The 19,598-nt window shown below is 43.4% G+C and overlaps 1 protein-coding gene across 1 annotated transcript in view; it reads right to left on the minus strand.

Moving 5' to 3' along the window:
* Positions 1-19,598, minus strand: part of TDRD9 (tudor domain containing 9) — a 2,841,455-nt gene that overhangs the window by 1,913,928 nt on the left and 907,929 nt on the right. Inside the window, exon 20 of the mRNA XM_044074496.1 lies at positions 16,672-16,725. Within this exon, the coding sequence (XP_043930431.1) occupies positions 16,672-16,725 (54 nt within the window). The remainder of the gene's footprint in view (positions 1-16,671; positions 16,726-19,598) is intronic.

Below are 19,598 nucleotides of genomic sequence, written 5' to 3' on the forward strand. Positions count from 1 at the left end.
GAGTAAGTTCCGGACCCAATTTGGTCTGCGGGGACTTCTTGGATGACTCATTTACTTAGCAACCTTTGAACTTCTAGAGTTGCTTGTTCCCACAGATGGGTGATACATCTGGGAAGGATTTTTGTTTCCTGGGAAGAGGTGGCATGGAGAAAGGGTTACTGTATCCCCTGGATATTACTGACTGTACCCATGTGCCTTCTGTGATATTTTGCCAGGCTTCTGGGTACAGTGACAATCTTCCCCCGACTGCCTCCAGAGGTGGACAGGCAGGCCTCCTTTCTGGAGCGCTGGAAGGGCCTACCAGAGAGCGTATCTCTGTCACCCTGACTCTGCAGACTCCCTCTGCCGTGAGGGTAGTGCTTCCCATTATTATTCCCCCCTCTGCCCTGGGGGGAAAAAATCACCACGTGCATCAGGCGAAGCTCCCTGGGGTTTCCAGAACCACATTTTTCTGCCTTTCTTACCTTTGGGATAAGGTCTAGAAAGGAGTGGAAAAACTTACTCCCATGGCAAAGAGAGTCTTGCCATCCTGCTCGCACCTGGTTAGAGTCCCTTTTACTTTAGGCCCAAACAACGACGAACCATCAAAAGGGGCCTTAGTAAAGGAAGACTCGAAGGGCTCCACAAATTGACAAAGGTGCATCCAAGAATGTTTCTGTAAGGCGACTCCTGTGCCTGCAGCCCTGCTCACTCCATCGGGTGCATAGGAAATGAGCCGAATGGAGGAGTTAACTACCGAAGATAAGGTCGCAAGCTGAGAAGCAGTTCTTTCTGCAGCTCCCGCAGCTGTAGGATCCTGTAGGGTATCTCCTAGCTCCTTCTGGAGATTCCTCTGAAGATGGGTGAAGTGGGATAAATTCAGTGACCTATGAATAAAGGCCGCTGAAGAAAACACATGCTTCTCATATCTGTCCATTATATGGGACTCTGTACGGCGGATGGACAGAAGTAGAGGTCTCTGCCAATTCCTTCTTAGTGGCTGCTGCCACAACCATAGCATCAACTGGCACCCCCTTGGTCAGGAAAGATTTGTCATCTGGAGCAGTTATCAAGTTATTGGGCCTCCGCGGAACTGGTTCCATCGATTCCAGAGAGCTCCATGCCTTTTGACTTACTACCCATAGCAGCAGATCGAAGGGCGGAGACACCTAAGAAGTGGAGGGTCAGGAACCGAATGTGTCCAGGTACACGGACTCATCTTCAGAAGGGGAAAGCGACTTCCAGCCACCCCTCTGTTTGACGATTTCCATGATGTTCGAGAATGAGACATCCTCAGAGGGGGACCGTGGGGACCCTTACGAGTCCTCCAAGTCTGTGTCCGAAGTCAGGGACTCAGGGGAGTCCACATACCTTCTCTTACATGTCCTCTTCCGAGAGACCTCCTTAGGGGGATGCTCGGGGAGGTTTCAGATGTGGGGGGGGTCACCCAATGGGGTGTCCGAGGGCAATGGTTCCCTACACTTAGAATGGAAGGGTGGTGAGAGGGAAGACACTGGATCCGTAGGGGACGGAGTCGCTGAATCCAAGGGAGGACCTGTCAGAGGACAGCACACTCATCACCTCGAAGGCACCATGATCCTTGCCTGACAGGGTCCCCAGGCTCCGAAGAGTCGAGATCCCTCTCCCGTACCAACGGCGATGGCTCCGAAGCCAGTGTAGGAGCTGAGCTCACCTGCGCCGAAGCTCCAAGAGCGAAAGTGGGGTCGAACAAAGGTCTGATGCTGCTCCCCCCTCGGAGCGGACGAGAGAGTGTTGGCTCCCAGATCCCTCAATAGAAGGTGGTATCGAGGAGATCAGATGGAGCTCATGTGAGTCGAAGGAGGAATAGACAATCCGGGGGGGGGGGGGTTTGAATAGTTGGCTCCACATCCATATGGGATGGGCTCGATAAGATTCTGGCAAGAGGCGGTGTCTTGAGTAGCCTCTTCACCACCTTCTCCACATCATCATCTGAAAGGCTCATGGATGACTGAAAGGAGTGGGTGGACGATCGGTGACTGCCCACCACAGACTAGAGAAGCGGTAACTGTGGAGCAGACCTAGTCCTTTTGTGACTCTTACACGGTTCCGAGGACACTGATGGAACCGCAGGAGATAAAGTCTTGTCAGACCCGAAAGGTTTCGAATCCGACGAACTGGAAGATTTTTCTTTCTGCTTCAACGGCTCCAAGGAAGGAACCGACAGAGATGTCTGTTTGGAGGGTTTTTCTAGTTTTCTTGCCGAATTCCCTTCCACTAGTGTTTCAAAGGGCCCTTTTAATAAGCCTCTCAATATAAGTGTGTTTTTGAGCTTCTGCAGGACTCTGGCGCAAAAGGCATGACAAATGTAACACGAATCCTGCAGGTGCACCATTCCCAGGCAATAAACACAGCTCGTATGTCAGGGACATTTTTTGGGAGCATGAGTCACACTTTTTGAATCCAGGTTTGGATTCTTTGGCTGCTTCTTTTGACATTGTTGAAAGCGCAAACAGCAATAATCACAATAAACTATAGCTATAGGTATCAAGAAAAAGAGAAGTCTACCACTCTACAATAACAGCAACAACAGTATAAATTATTATATATATGGTGAGTGCGGAAGAGAGGTGAAGAAGAGTGTACAGGCAGGATGGAGTGGGTGGAGAACAGTGTCAGGAGTGATTTGTGACAAACTAGTACCAGTAAGAGTGAAAGGAAAGGTCTACAAGAGGGTAGTGAGACCAGCTATGTTATATGGGTTGGAGACAGTGGCACTGACAAAAAGGCCGGAGTCAGAGCTTGACGTGGCAGAGTTGAAGATGTTAAGATTTGCACTGGGTGTGATGAGGATGGACAGGATTAGGAATAAGTGTATTAGAGGGTCAGCCCAGGTTGGAAGGTTTGGAGACAAAGCCAGAGAGGCAAGATTACGTTGGTTTGGACATGTGCTGAGGAGGGATGCAGAGTACATTGGGGAAAAAGATGCTAAGGATGAAGCTGCCAGGTAGCAGGAAAAAAGGAAGGCCTAAGACAAGGTTTATGGATGTGGTGAGAGAGGACATGCAGGTTGGTTGGTGTGACAGAGCAAGATGCAGAGGACAGGAAGAAATGGAAACAGTTGATTTGCTGTGGCGACCCCTAACGGGAGCAGCTGAAAGAAGAAGATATATATATATATATATATATATATATATATATTTTTTTTTTTTTATAGCAATTAACGAAGGTAACAAAAGGGGGAGAGCCTCTAAGTTAAACAACAACTCCCCCAACAACCGAGGAGAGCCTGTAACTTAAACGGCTAACTCCTTGGGCAGGAAAGGGAGGAGGAGGGAATAAGGAGAAACCCTCTAACTGAAAGCGGGCCAAAAGCAAGGGTGAATTCTGTAACTAAAAACAGATTTCTAAGGGACGGGGATAGGCCTGAAGGAAAAAACGACTACCTGAACAACAACCAAAATGGTGATAGGGATTCTAGAACTACTACTACTAATCTATAGAAAAAACTTCATTAAAGATTTTAAGATTTTAGTACAAAATATAAGAAGAAAAATCAAAAACAACCCAAGCCAGTTTCCAGCAATCTCGAAGCTTCAAACGGCAAACGAGATCTGGATAACTAGCGCTAGCGGCATGATGGGATAGGGTCTAGCCTCGAGCCAGTGGAAGCTCTCGAGCTTTAGAATATGGCAGAGTCGGAGCAGAGGATCGGCTACGAACCCAACCAACAAGAAGGAAGGCGAGATAGGGACAACATAACAAGAACAAATGTACATCTTTTTTTCAAAAAGGGAGAAAAAGACCAGTGTGACACCAAACTGACTATAATTGAATATCTTAAAAGCCATTCCTAATTAGTAAATTACCATCAAACTCTGGGGGAGTTGAAATACTCAGTGTTACTAGTTCGGAGATTTATTAAGTGGATTCCAGAGTGGATTTTCCTCAGGAATCTTGGGAGAAGAGTGAAAGGAATATGATAACCTCTGGTAATGATTTTCCGCACCCAAGTATTGGGCGCTATTTGTAGCCAGGCTGTTGAGTGCAGTCAAAGTCTCCCCCTAACTGCTTCCAGATGTAAGCAATTGGCCCTCCTTTCAGGAGCGCTGGTACGGTTGTCCAGAAAAGGAGTCTCTGGAACCATGGTTTCATGGACCACCTCTGCCTCATAGATAGCTTCTTCCGTCCGAGTTCCCCCCTCTGCTTCGTGGGAAGCTGCCACCACATGTGTCCTGGAAAGGCACCTGGGACTTTTTGAACCACATCTTCCCACTCCTCTGATTCCTGGAATAGAGTCATTGAGGAGTAGAAAAATGAATGCCCACAGGAGACAAGGTCTTCCTATCCTTTTCACACCTGGCTGGTGTGTCCTTCACCCTGGGGCCGAACAAAGATGATCCGACAAAAGGAGACTTGATGAAGGAAGACTTGAAGAGCTCCATGAATTCACACAAGAACATCCATCCAGGTGTGGTGCCTTATGGCAATGCCAGAACCCGCTGCTCTGGTCATGCCTTCGGCTGCATGTGCAGTAAGCCACATGGACGAGTTGGATATAGACTCCTGAGTAGCTAGCTCAGAAGTGACTTTATCCTGCACCTCTTTAACCACAGCTCCATCAAGTCTCTCCAATAACTCCTTAATCAGATCTCTCTGGAGTCCAGTTAAATGTGCCATAAAGTTCAAAGACCTCACAGTGAAGGGTGATAAAACACAGACCCACTTTGCAAACTTGTCCATCATCCTAGACTCCTGGTTACAAGGATGTACAGCAGGACTCTCATTGGCGAGTTCCTTCTTGGTGGCAGCCGCCACCACCATGGCATCTACTGCTAAACTCTTTACCCAATACTGGTGGCCATCCGGAGAAAGAAGTTTGTCTGGCGTCCGGAGAATAGGCTCTATGTAATCAAGGGCCTTCCAAGCCTGTTGTGTGATCAGCTTAATAAGATTGTTAGTGGGCAAGGTCACCCAGGAAATAGATGGTCGAGAACCAAACTCTTGCAAGTACATGGATTCCTCTTTGGTTGGGTCTTAGGGCTTCTAGTTACCCCTCTGCTTGAGGATCTCCAGAATGTCGCCAAAGGAGACATCTGGGGGTGACTGAGGGGAACTTTCCCCTTCATCGAAATCAGTGTCTTCGGTTACAGATTCTTCTAGGGAATCTAGGTGCTTCCTCTGGCACGTCTTCTTATGAGGGGTTTCTCAGTAGGATCTCTGAGGAAGATTCTGAAAATGAGGAGTCATGTGTAGGCGTAACTTGAAGGTTTGGTGCTCACTGTCCTGTCATGGAGATTAGAATCCACTCTGGACCACAGGATATGGTAAAAGGACACTCTGATGTGGGAGGAACCAGCTGGGAGCCTGCAGTTACTGCCTTTTATATCCCTGATCTTGAAATGTGGAAATGCCACAATACGTGTTCGTTATTATCCCTTACAACCCCTTGTTTCCTTTTGGGGAATGGTACTGGCAATCATAATGCCTTGATGAGTGACTAACTGATCCCTATTTTTTTCCCCTCACAAGCTAGACAAATCATCTACAACCTGCCTTGATAAAACAGCATGAGTAGTGTACAGCTTAGATCCCTTGTTAATTACAGTGAGAAGTGCAGAGGTTGGAATGTTGTTGGAGGTATGCAGGTCTTTGAAGTGACAAACCTGATCTGGGTGAATATTATATCATCTCTACTGGACAGATCTACTTACCCATCCAGAGAGATTTCAGCAGCAGCAAAATGACCACCCATGTTCTTACAGGAGGTGGATAGATTGTACCTCCTAACTTGCATCCCTGTCCAATGAGCTTTACCTGTCCATCAATGTGAAAAGTCTACTAGAATTGCTGCTGAAGGCTGTCAATGTCTGATTTGCTTTTCTTTCTCTCACTCTTCACTGGCACTAAACTAGTCTCTGGTGGATTGTTCCTCACAACTTGTTCAGTGCCTGATATTCCTGATTATGGCAAGATATTTCAAATGTGCTCCATGATCTGCAGGTTGGACTCGTGTCCATCTAGGCTAGCTTTAACTAGTCAAGATGTGATGGACCCGGTGGTGTATCAGATATTGTAACCCTCAACGAGTAATGGATTTTTCCCCAACTGTCTTCAATGCGGCTTTTTGGTTAATCCAGTCTGAAGAAATTATCCCTGGATGCTAATGTTTTTGACAATTACCACCCAATCTCAAACCTTTCAATTTCAAGTAGCGTCATTATAAAAAAGTGTGTTCTATGGGCAGCTTCAGTTCCATAACCATGAATAGATGCATAAATCCATACCAGTCTGCCTTTTGCTCTCACCACCACAATAAAAATGTTCAACAGAGAGGTACTATGACCTCCTGGTGGCCAGAGAATGGCATTAACTACTTGTTCTGTTTCTGCTGGATTTCTACGATGCATCTGACACTGCTAAGCACATCACCTTAGCAAAGCATCTAGCCAAGATCGTGTTGTGGTTTATCCCACATGGTCCAAATGATTTCCATCTTCTCTCCCAGGCTACACCCAATGGCTTTGAGCTTAAACACCTCTTCTGGATATGAAATACAGTGTGGAGCATCCCAGGCCTCAAAACACCTCTTCTGGATATGATATACATTGTGGAGCATCCCAGGCCTCAATCATGGACCCATTATCTTGTTAATGCTTTCATTAGTGTATCACAAAGGATAGGGGGTGAGAGTCTAGCAAGCTATTAATATGCCAGTGATATCTCTCGTTCCCTCTCAATAACATGGTATGTGTGTATTCTCTTGCAGATGAGCTGGAGGCCATTCCAAATGATTTATTACCAACTGGGTGCAATTTAATTCTGCTAAAGATGAAACCGTGACAGCCCATGTTGCTTTGGGAAATCCATTTGCTCTCTCTCTTCCAACTTTTATTTTTTATTGTAGCAACATTCCTGAGTTTATGAACAATTTAATTTGTCTGACCTATATGTAATCCCAGATAACTGACATTTAGCGACCAGGTGTTAACCATGGTTACATCTTCCTGTTTTAATCTTCAGAATAGTTCCAGATTAAGTAAATTATACCTCAGAAGGATCTCTCAGCAGTTTTGCCTTGCATTAACTACTGGAATGTCCTTCACCTGGAACTTCCTTAGGTTGAGAGAACCCATCTCTACTGCAAAACTAAGCAGTCCAGTACCAATACAATACCTTCATCTTCCAGGTCCGCATTAGTTTCCAGTCTGATACTGTATCATAATTAAAATCATGATGTTGGTTTACCTGTCCATAAACAACATGGATCCCATCTCCCTGAAACAGTTTACATAGCCATGCTGCCCTTCCCAGGTATTGCACTCTGCTTCCCAGGGGGATGCTGGTGGTTGCACAACAGAGTTTGGAAATGGAAGTTATGTACTTACCTTGATGGTAGATCCATGTTGTTTGCTTACGTCCTTCCTCAATGGATGAGTTATTGGATCGATCTAAGAATCTACTTTAGCCAGTTTCAGACTTGAATCCACAGCACAGACTCTTCCCCTTACCTGTAATCCTCTGCGGTTGGAAAAGTTACCTCAGGTCGAATTTACCCATTCCATTTAATAAAACTAGTACCACATTATCATGAAACGAACGGCATCCCAAAAGTAATCATTCCAGAGCTGAAGAGTACATTACTAAGCCATAGGGAATGTCATTGCAGTCATTCCAGAATCAAGAGGGAAAAAAAATAATTGGAAGGAGGAAGGAGGGAGGGAAGTTGAGGAAAGATGGAAGCAGACAACATGGATCCATCATTATGGTAAGTACAATACTTTAGTATCAGATGTCTATTCCATCTGTTCAACGGATAGGACAGTGTCTCTAGCTACCATAAGCATTTCAAGTCTACTGCAGCTGTAGGCTTGAAAGGGGGTCTTGTCAAAACTTGCAGAAGATTATAAGTCCAAAGGGGAACTGGATCTCAAAGGGAAGATAGCAAAAGGTAGGTTTCTTTGGTGTTTTTTTTTTTTTTTTTTACTTTGAATCCTTACCATGTACTTCTGTTTTTCATCTTCTGCCATCTTTGTGCTACTCCATTTTTGCCTACTTTTACTTTCACTGCATATGTCATATTTTCCATCTCAACACTATTCAAAAATGGTCTCTGCATACTCCTTTTGTATTTCGTCCGTAATGTACATCCCAGGAAACATCTCCTTCATTTTCTGGCTCACTCTGCACCATCATTTCTCCAAGTAAATCATCCCACAACCCTCCCGACTGGAGGGTTGTAATTATATATCCATCATTTGCTGACTCATCTCCAAACAGACTTTTGAAACATATCCTCAGAATCCTGTACACATTCTCCTGTCTCAATATTTGCTTTCGCCTCCATCTCTCTCATCATTCCATCATCTCCTTCTCTCTCCATCTGTCCCCCCCCCCCTGTTTCTCCAGGCCACCTCTGCATCTGGAATGGAAAAAGGAAGTGTTCCTGTAAAAAGGGTCCTGCTCACAATGATGAGTAGGGGAAGCCCCCCAATGCCCTGGCCAAACTTCACCTAGTAGTATACCACCATGGGTCTCTCCTGAAAAGAGTCTATTAGCCCAGTGGGACTAACCTGGTCAACAAAGGATGGCTGGCTGGATAAACAAATCTCTGACAAGTTTTGTCATCCTTGTTAAGTGTAAACAGGAGCTTGAGAGGTGAAACCGTACAAGCATGGGCCTGGAAGATGAACCACTTACAAGCTGCCTGTGCCTATTAGAGATGTAGGTACCAAACCAAGGTTGAATTTCCTGTTCCCCATCCAATCGTCCAAGCTGCACTTGAATTGAATTAGTTAGAGATGTAGGTACCAAACCAAGGTTGAATTTCCTGTTCCCCATCCAATCGTCCAAGCTGCACTTGAATTGAATTAGGGAGCAACCCTGCTTCACATGAATGGGGAGCCTATTCTACAGAAGCAGTAGTCTCTGGGATACATACCGGTCTCTCCAACAGGTCCCATTTTCATCACAGGCAAGGTTTAAGTCTTTAGACACAGCAATTATGGTGCTGTCTGTTTTGCAGCAATGCAGGAGGTCCATCAGAGTGGGGTCCAACAATGCCCTGTAAATACCAGACACAGATCTCCCTTCAACAGCCTCTAGGAGACAGAATACAGAGATAGGGCTTTGAGGCAGTCTGCACGGGACATGTTAATAACTCCCTATATTCTTTAGTGAGAAATGTGGATGTTCAATTTGTTGGATGTGCCTGTTTAGGTACATACCAGAAGGAGCACTGCCCTCAATGACAGGTCTAATGAATGGCAAATACACTGGAACAATGACCTCCTTGGACCTAGATGCCATAAGTTGCACAACATACAGTAATTTACTCATTATCGTAGACAGTTGACAGTCAAAGGTTAAATTGTCTACATGTGTCCCCAAGTCCCTAACAACTGGATTGACTCTTAATAATGTGTTGTCAACAAGACAGTTAGTAGGACTAGCTGACTTTCCAAAATAAAATATTATGCATTCCTTGAAATTTAGTTTTAGTCCATGGCTCTGACACCAGTAATTTGTCTGTGTCAGTCCTTCTTGGAAAACACTGGTGTAGGTGGGAGATTTTATGCCTGCTTCTAATTTTCAATAGTCTGCAAATCCCGTCCACCAGAGGCCCATGCAGTTGACTTCAGAAAAGTCAATGTCAAAAAAAGAAGTGGTCCCAGGACTGATCCCCCTGAGGAACTTTGCTGGTTATTGTCCAATTTATAGAGGCAGACTCCCCAATTCTAAATTCCTGGGTCCTGTCTGTTAGCCAGCTGGCTATCCACAAGGTGACATAAGGGTTTATACCTAACCTCTTGAGCTTGCCAAAAAAGGCCCACTTGGATATTGTGTCAAATGCCTTAGCCAGGGCAAGGCATGCACTGTGAACCATTCTGCCCTTGTCCATTGCTTAAGTGACTTTCTCAAAAAAGTCCACTAGGTTAAATAAGCATGACCTGCCTTGTCAAAACCAAAATGGGTCGAGTCCATTGTCTGAATGTTTCCTATGTCATTATTAATCATTTCCATGATCATTCTTTCCATAGCTTTGCATATGACAGTAGAGAGACTTATGGATCTGCAGTTTCCAGGGTATGCAGATAGACCACCTTTGTGCAGACAGATGACAGTCACTGTTCTCCATTCATGAAGCCTGTTTGGAGGCTACAGTTTAAACAGTGATTCCAGAGGGCCTAAGAGGTCATATTTCATATAATCTAGAAGGCTGCCTGGTATAGTCAGTGCCCGTTAATGCGGTGTCCATATCCTTACAGACAGTATTGAGGACATGCTCCCCAGTGATAGTATGGAGAGTTATAATTTGATGGTATTTCCTGAAGGGAGGCAGGGGTGGGGGTGAGGAAAAGGGATAAAGTTGGAGCTGAATTTGTCTGCCAGTAGGTTTGCTACATCTTCTGGCTCAGTATTGGTGGAACTATTAACTATGAGCTCTGCACACAACTGTGTACGGTCTCTGACGTTGCGGACATAGCTAAAGAATGCCTTATGGTTTGTCCTTGGCCTGGGAAGCCAAATTTAACTCAAATCTGGCTTTGGTAGACTGTCTAATGAGCTGTTTAGTTCGGTGAGAGTGCCTTTATTCTGCTGGATAACGCACCTCCTTATTGCCATGATTTTCGTCCTTGTTATACAGCTACTGATGTTGTCATTCTACCAGGGTGGATTGCTTTTTGAGTGATTTCTGTACTTATCCCTGGTAGGTACAGCTGCCTCTTTGCAACTATTAACATGCTTGTGCAGGGTTTCTGTGAACATTTCTGCATAGGCAATAGTGTCAGGGTTTAGGGCGGCTTAAAATTTTGCCAGGTTATCACTTAACAGTAGGATGTTAGCCTACAAGTAGCTGTCGTTCCATGTTCTATTTTTACTTCAAAGGAGACAGTTTTGTGTTCTGACCAAGGTCATTACACTAGGGATGTGCAGTGCTTTCCCATATTAGTTAGAACCAGATCCAGTATGTTTGTGCACTTGGTTGGCATACTGAAGCTGGCCCAAGGACTCTGTGCTTACAAAATCCAAGAATATCTATATACCTGTATACTTGATGTCACATATAATTTCCAGTTAAAAGTGGAATAAAGTCATCCATGAATATGGTATTGGACTGGATGGTGAGTGTCTCTAGTTAGCTTAAATATGTGTTATGGGTTTCCTGAGTCATAGCGGGGGACCTGTAGCATGCACGGAAGTGGTATGGGAGTTTGCCTACAGTTATTTGAAGATAGAGAACCTGAAGTGCACTGTCCCACCCGTGTACTAGCTGGTCTAAATATGGAAGACATTATAGCGTTGCACTGCCAAGGTGCCCTCCATGGTTTTAAACCATGTCTCAGTGACTTACACAGACATCAACGTTTTCGAGGGTGAGAAGCAGCACCTTTAGATTTTCTTGGTTTTGATTTGCTATGTTGGAAGTACTATCAGTTTGGAGTTGCCTGAAAAAGGCACTTTGGGGGAGGACAAGGTTTTAGCTAATATTCGAAAGCCTAGAGGGGAAAGGTGCAGACCACGTCTGGCAAAGCAGAGTGCTCTGTTGACCATTCTCCTTCCATATTAACAGATATTGCATCCCCTTAGAATGACACCAGAAACCAAGTTATTAGTCAGATATCCTCTATATTGTGGCATAATTCTTGGAGAAGGTAGAATGCTGCTCAGTGCTAGGCTCATACCAGCCTGGTACACACATTCAGAGCTCCATGTCATCTGTCTTCATATTGTCTAGGGAGGTACATAAAGTAATTTTTACCCACATGGACTATGACCAAGTTATATTAGTACGTGTGGTCCAATAACCTGAGTGTGTGTGCAAAAAGCTGGATCCTGGACCCATATAAGCAAATTACCATTATTTTTCTCCTTACTCAGCCTGGTGAGAGGAATGTCAATGAAGTCTCGAATGACCAGAATATCGGGCTGTGTGGTGGCTTGCCTTACGGGCTTAGAAGATCCAGGAGATGTGGCTCTATGTACTGATGTGGGTGCTGTTTTTTAAATAGTGCATTTGAGGCTGCTGAGGATATTTATGTGTGCTTCATCTAAGAGGTCTTTGGGGTTTAGGAAGGTTATATTTAAGTGCCTCAGCCTATGTGGGCCCTGAAGGGAGGCTTGGGGGGAGAGATAAAGTTGGTGCTGTGTATGATGGGTGCACAGTATATATTAATGACAACCTGAATGACATCAGGAGTGCTTTTATGTGAAAATTTTGCCGCCAGTGGCATTGTGTAAATCCACCTTTCTCAAACTAATAAGTTATGTTAATTAGCTGGTTGCCAGTAAACATAATGCAATTTTGCTCAGGATGGCCATATTCACCAAGTTGATAATGGAGATAGCGAGAAAGTTCATATTCATGGTAACACGCCCTTTTTTACTGATTAGACCGATGCAGTGAGAATATAAAGTTAGCAGTATCTGATTTGCAGCATTTAATAACTGTGGCTCACATTTTAAGTTTCTGACAGAACAATTGTTTTACAGCTGTTAAATAAAAACAAACCCGTATTTTGCTGACAAATCTTAACACTGCTTTTAAAGCATCTTAATAAAGCTGAAGTTGAATGTAACCTTAACAGTGCACAACCCACACTTATTCAGGCAACTGAGCCACTACACAATCATCTGAACATGCCAAAAGACAGACTGGCCTCATCACATCCTCCAGTGTCTGAAAAGCAAAAACTATAATGACAAAACATAGATGAGAAGTCACCTTCTGAGGTTACTCTAATTCCCCTGGATTAGTGTAGGCCAAAGTTGAGGTCTCCAATCTGTCCATCAGGCATACGATGCAAGAGCCTGTGAGTGGGACAACTCAGAGAAGGAACACTACTGCAGGTGAGTGCAACATAACATAGATGAGAAGTCACCTTCTGAGGTTAATCCAATTCATCTGGACTAGAGAAGGGCAAAGTTGAGGTCTCCAATCTGTCAATCAGGCATATGATGTAAGAACCAGTGAGTGAGAGAACTCAGGGAAGGAACACTACTACAGGTGAGTATGAGATTTCACCAGTTCAAGTACAAGCAACAGTCCAATACTAGCAAAAGATCAAACAAGCAATGGTTGCTGTTACTATTCAAGTGCAATGTCTGCTGGAATACCCACAGGGAAGTCTGCCAGAAAGAACAACATAAATCGTGCCTGCCATTAGGTAAAAAGGCACAGAACAGTGTGAGCATTTCCTCACCACTATGCCCCAAGAATGACAAATCCCTGATCTTCTACGCCTACTTCTTAGAACAAAGGACTGTCACAGGGACAGTCCAGATCTAGCACGATCAAATCAATCTTTCACAATGCAGGAAGAACAAATGTCTCCTACCCGATGGCCCCTTTCAAGTACTGCAGTTATATCAAACAGCCAAGTCATGGTCACCAAGAGGTCTCTCAAAGGAACAGTCAAGTCAGTCATCTAGGCATGTCAATACAGAAGACCTTTCTCTTGCAAGAATTATGTCACCACAATTAGCATACGCTGGTAAAGCTCTCAGGGCACAGGACTAGCAAAAAAAAAAATAATAAAACCTCTTGACAAACGATGCAAGATAAATCCTTACTAAAAACTGGTAAAGTTTAATAAGTGTCCTTCTTTAACCACATCCATTTCTCAGCCTAAACTAGAACCCAGGTCAAACAAAAGCAAGGCTACCTGAACAAGTGTGTTCTGGCACTGAAGCAGGGGCACAGGAAGCCCATAAATACCTATTGTACCTTTTCTCTCTTCTGTAGCTCCTCAATGATCTCCTGAGAGGGTTCCCCCAAAAGCACCTTTTTCTTCTAATGGACACCCAGGATAACAGGACAACTCGTTCTAAAAGGATGATAACCTCAACAATGCCATCTGAAGCATGCACATTTCAGCAGCTTATTCTCCACTTAGGGCATCAGAGCAGCCAAAATAAATCTGGATTATGAAGCTTAAGTACCTATGTAAGAATAATCGTATTCAACTACGACTCTGTTAGAACAGACTTTACATAAATATATTTTTTAATAAATCCTACATATATACAATATTCTCTTTACATTGGCTTTGAAATGCAGCCATTTTAAACAGGCCTTTATCTTCGTTTTATATTTCATATTTTACATGCACAGCTTTATTGAATCCAGCGTCAGTAGAAAGATGAGCTAGTAACCTTCAGGCCAAAACACTGATAAGGACAAGATGCACGGAACTCACAGATTCTCAAGTGTACATTTTATTTGTTAGATTGTCCTTACAGATATACAGAAAGACAGTTACCAGGCATTCACAGATAGAAACCTGAAATAATAAATCTTATAGGGATGGAACAAAGCCTTTGAATCAAGACGGAAGAGATGTGTGAAACTTGACAGAGTAATTTTATAGAGGAGTAATACAATACGTACACTTTCAAGACAACAGATTCAGGTTAAGTTTGCAGATCTTGCTCAGTTACGCAAGTTCAGCCTTTGCTCGGTTTCGGTTATACGACTATCTATGCAGCTAGTTCTACGGTAAATTATGCAGTTGTCAACATTCAGATATTGCTAGTCATTGCATACATTCTGGAAGTTAACACAGACGACTAAAGCTCTGATTTGTTAATGAATTACGTCCTGTGGCAAGGATACAGAGTTTGAATCTTTCCACCTTCATTTTCTCAAAAATAAAACCCTCTCTGGAACAGGCTCCCCAGCCAAGTGAATCAGAGTTCCTCACTTATCCCTTATTTAAGAGCATCTTGGATCAATGAATGCCTAATCAAACTCACCCTTGGTCTGCATCCTGTGTCTCTGAAGGACAGATGCAGTCAAGTAAATCATCCCATTTATAAATTAATTTTATGGGTCACATTTGGGTTGTACTGCTGGACTTATAAGGGCCCTTGTTGTACACATCTATGGTCCTAAGAATGCTGCATTTGTTACATTAATAAATAGCAGCAATTAAACTACAGAAGATGCATAGCAATTTGTATGCTGAAAGTGCACTGGAGAGTGAAGCAGTGAGACATGGTACTTTTTCAGTCAGTTCTAGAAAGTTTTAACAACTCAGAAGCAAGGCTTTCCCCCCACATGATTCTTAATTTCCTAATGCTAAGATCAGGAAATTCAAAACTACTTTAATATAACACAAGAATTAGGACAACTGAGAATGTTGGAGAGAGAAGAGATAAAAGCGGTATACTTAAGTTTGGCAAAAAGAGTTCTCATCCAGTGAAAGACTCGCCAAACATTTTGGTATATACTTGGCAATGGTATTAGAAATGAGCTACAAAGTGCTTACAAAGAATGGCATGCCCCTCCAGGAGAAGGGCAGAGTGAGAGTTAGTCTTCCTGGAGACAGATACTATCTTGGTGCTCCAAGACTACAAATAAAGGCACTTTTAAAGAACATTTGAAGGAAAGGATAATTGAACCAATGGCTAGGGCCATAGGACTGTTAGTAAAGAGAGGTTCTACAAAAAAGGAGTCATTCAGAAATGATTCAGTGGAAAAACTATCATTGTATTTATTCATCTAAGAGATCTTGATAACTTCAGATTTCCACACAGATAAGGTCTCAAACTCTAGAGGAATGACAACCAATAATCAGGGGAGCAGATCAGAGGCCCCTTTGCATGACAGGTGCATCAGGAATTGACAGTCGCATAATAGGGCTGGCTGAATGACTCTGTGTGTCAAAAATCACTAAATCAATATGCTAGCATCCAAAGCTAACATAGAACCAAAGATGGCATAAAATACTTCCACACCGTGCACTCCCTTAACTACTCAGTCATATCCCTAAAAGCATAAAACTGCTCTGAAGTTTAACTCAGTCCACATGACTGGAAACCCACAGGGGCATAGGAGGACCAGCACGGGACACTCACTGCTGAGCTTTTTGCTTTGGGAAAACAAGTGACAAACATATTTGGAGACCTGTCTATAAACATGAAAACCTGTTCCATGGTCCTGGATTCAAGAGCTGCAAGACTAGTAGCCAATCTCTGGGTGTGAGTAATGCCTGAAGCCTTTTAATGACAACAGGACACAAACTGGCCTATTGATAGCAGGTGAGCTCAAAACCACAGAAAACCTGGATCCAGACATTAAAGCAACTGATTTAGTTGATGGTAGAGTCAGAGATCTGTGTCATAGGTTAGTTTTCTACTTCCTTAATTTGCACGTTTATGAATCTGGACTATAACAGCATGGACCACCTTCCAGCCAAACCCCTTTTTTGCCTCCCCTCCTCATTCTAGAGTGAGTCTAAAAAACACAGGTAAACTGCACGAATTCCATGGAATACTCTGAGTAAGCAGAAATTAAAGATTTTTAAAAAAATTCTGTAAGTGTTCAGTTTGTTATGAATTGTACAGAAGAAATCAGTCAGCCCACTGCACGTACGGCTACTGCACGGCTCAGAAACATCAGAAGACTACAAAAACGTGGTAGAGCCAGCAAACAGTGGACAGTAATCCGTTTATTGATCAATAAATGGATTACTGTCCACTGTTTGCTGGCTCTACCATGTTTTTGTAATGAACTGTACAGAACCCACAAATAAACTTTTGTTGAAATCAGCTTAGACAGCCAAATGAACCAGGACACCCTTCAGTACGAATACATTTCATCTCTAAAAAGTCTTGTTTCCAAATACAAGCTTACAGACAAGTACAGACAAATTAGTTTCACAGTGGCACTTCAGTTAGAAACTTTCATACTTGTAGTATACCACCTACCTCTCGAATCCTCTTGATCTGAATGTAGTGGGATCTTCCCCAGTCCAATTCATCCTATTTCAGAAACAAACAAGAGTTATAAAGTGGAACTACAAAAACAAGAAGAAACATTCAAGACCTATTCTTCAAATGATCTTCAAAGATCTTCCTTGATGGGCTCTATAACTGGGGTTTTTCTTTTCCACCAACAATAATTCAGCAACCTACAACAGGTTATCCAAATCCCAAAAGTCTATCAACTTGCACACCAGTCACTACAGAACATTTCCCTGCAAATACTGCAAATCAAGAAAAAGCATCAGTTTTACAGCTGCACGTCTAACTAGTATTTGAGAAATATTTTCCAGGCAAAGGAAACTCTTAAAAGCAGAGACTGTACAGAGGAACTGACTACACATAAGTGAGGCAGAGGAAGGGCATCTCTGATCCATTAAGGAAGGTTCTCTTATAGATCAAATTATAAAGTACACATCTTCTACTGAATGAAGAATCTTCCCTGGGGTCCTGCAAAAGGGCAGACAAAAAAAAAAAAAAAAACAGGAATTGTCACAGTGGAGACTGTCATATAAAAACATCCCAAAGACCACATTCAGCAGACTGAGTTAAAAGTACTGTGGGATCAAAAGAAGCCGAACTCCTGCTGCTGTGCCAGGATATTCAGGTTTGTCAAAGCTGTGTGCTTAAGACCACAGCAAAAATTCCTGAAGCAAGAACAAGACAAAGGTACTCCTCTACTGGAGGAGAGTAGGGTCTCATCAATCTCCAACAGGCAGTTGACTATCTGATGAAAAAGGATGACACTGCTTGTAAACAACCTAGACAGGGTTTAACCAATATCTGTGTGTCATTTTCTCTCTGGAGCAAAGGACAAGACTGTAGAAAACAAGATGAAAGTACCGTTGTGTAAAATCTTACCATAACAGTAGATGTCCTTTCTTTCTCTGTTGCAATACTCCTAACGATTGAGATTTCCTGACTCAGCGGCCCAAAGTCTGGCCAGTATACAAAAGACTACTGTTGCTTAAGGTACGACGTAAGTCACATGTATGCTGCTCACATAGAGTAGGGCATAAAGGTGATATCCGGATGTACCATCCTCAGAACAGACAGCCCCAGTAGGAATGCAAGTCCAAGAAAAACCAACAGGTAACCACTACATGCAGGAGGGAAATGGACCAGGGGGAGGAGGGAGGGAGTGAATACTGCACCAGTGAAGGAAAGGACATCTACTGTTATGTTAAGACAACTATACTATGTCCCACCATTCATGTGTTGCAGTACTCCTAATGACTGGGAGAGTGCCAAACCTCAAGAAAAAACTTGGGAGGAGGAAGGACCAGCAGAGCCCTCTAGGAAGCCGTGAAGGATGGCCCTAGCAAAACCATCTCTAGCTCTGGAGATTCCATCCAACTTCTAGTGCTTGGTAAAAGTATGCACAGAAGTCCAGGTAGCTGCCTCAAGTATAGAGTTAGTATCCGAACCCTTTAAAAAAGCACCTGACGAAGCTACAGCCCTAGTAGAATGAGCCTTCACAGAAGAATGAAGGCTCTTACCATAAAAAGTATAAAAAAAAGAAATAACATTTGAGATCCAAGAAGAAATAGTTTGTTTGGATACAGCCAATTCTAGGGACCTAGGATGAAAAGAAAACAAGTGATCAGATTTTCTAATACACTTAGTTTTATACAAATAAAATCTGAGTTGTATATGTATATCAAGTATGGAGCACCCTCTCACTGGCCGATGGTGGAGAGGCGAAAAGGTAGGCAAATGAACAGACTGATTAAGAGACAACTCATTAACCACCTTGGGCATAAAAGTTAGATTAGTATGCAAGGACACCCTGTCCTTATGAAACATGAAAAAAGGACAATCTATAACTTCTTGAATCTCATACACCCATCTACCAGAAGTAAGGGCCAACAAAAGAATAGTCTTCCAAGAGTAATGTCGCAAGGAAGCGGAAGCAGCAGCCTCAAAGGAGCCTGAGTCAACTTCTCCAAAACAAAATTAAGATCCATGGGAGGAGGAACAGGCTTCCTGTGAAGTCTAATATGAAGGACACCTTTAAGGAACTGTTTAGCTTCAAATCCAGAAGATAAAGGAGGAGAGAAAGGTAGACACAAGCAGAGAGAGCTGATAAGTGGTACTTAACAGAACAAGCCAAACCAGCACTGAGCAATTCACACAAATAAGAACGAACCAAAGAAATATCCACAGTAAGTGAATCCAGGTTATATGAGAGAGAGAGACAAAGAGACACCACACCGAAAACCTCTTCCATTTGGAAAAGTAAGATTTCCCAATATTGGGTTTCCTGGCCTCCTGCAGGACACTAAGCATATCCTCTGAGAAAAGGTGTCTATGTGGAATCAAAATCCTGTCACCCACAGTGTCAGTTGAAGAATGGACAGGTGGGGATGGATGAGAGATCCCTTATCTTGTGCGAGTAGGTCCACCCTGTGAGGTAACGTGTGATGATTATCCTTGGCTAAATACAGAAGAGGGGAGCAATGATGTCTAGGGAATCATCAACAAGATTCTGAGCGTCTCCTGTTGAATTCTGAACAGGACTTTTGGAATGACGGGAAGGAGAGGGAATGCACAAAGAAACATCCCTTCCAAGAAAAAGACAAAGCATCCACCTTCCATACGACAGGACCTGGGACTCTGGCACAAGACACAGGAAGTTGTCTGTTCAGAGGGGAGGCAAAAAGATCTACTACAGCAGTACCCCACTGGTGGACAATGTCCAGAAACACATCCCTGTGAAGCATCCATTTGTGGGATTGAGTTACGGACCTGCTCAGAGTGTCTGCCACAATTTTTTGACCCGAGGGAATGTAAACCACCTGAAGAGTCATTTGATATTGGACAGCAAGATGTCATACCAGGAGTGCCAACCGGCAAAGAAGGCAAGATGTTGC

The sequence above is a fragment of the Protopterus annectens genome, chromosome 6.part0 (assembly GCF_019279795.1).
Source record: "Protopterus annectens isolate FY-2018-M chromosome 6.part0, PAN1.0, whole genome shotgun sequence".
Classification (NCBI taxonomy): Eukaryota; Metazoa; Chordata; order Ceratodontiformes; family Protopteridae; genus Protopterus; species Protopterus annectens.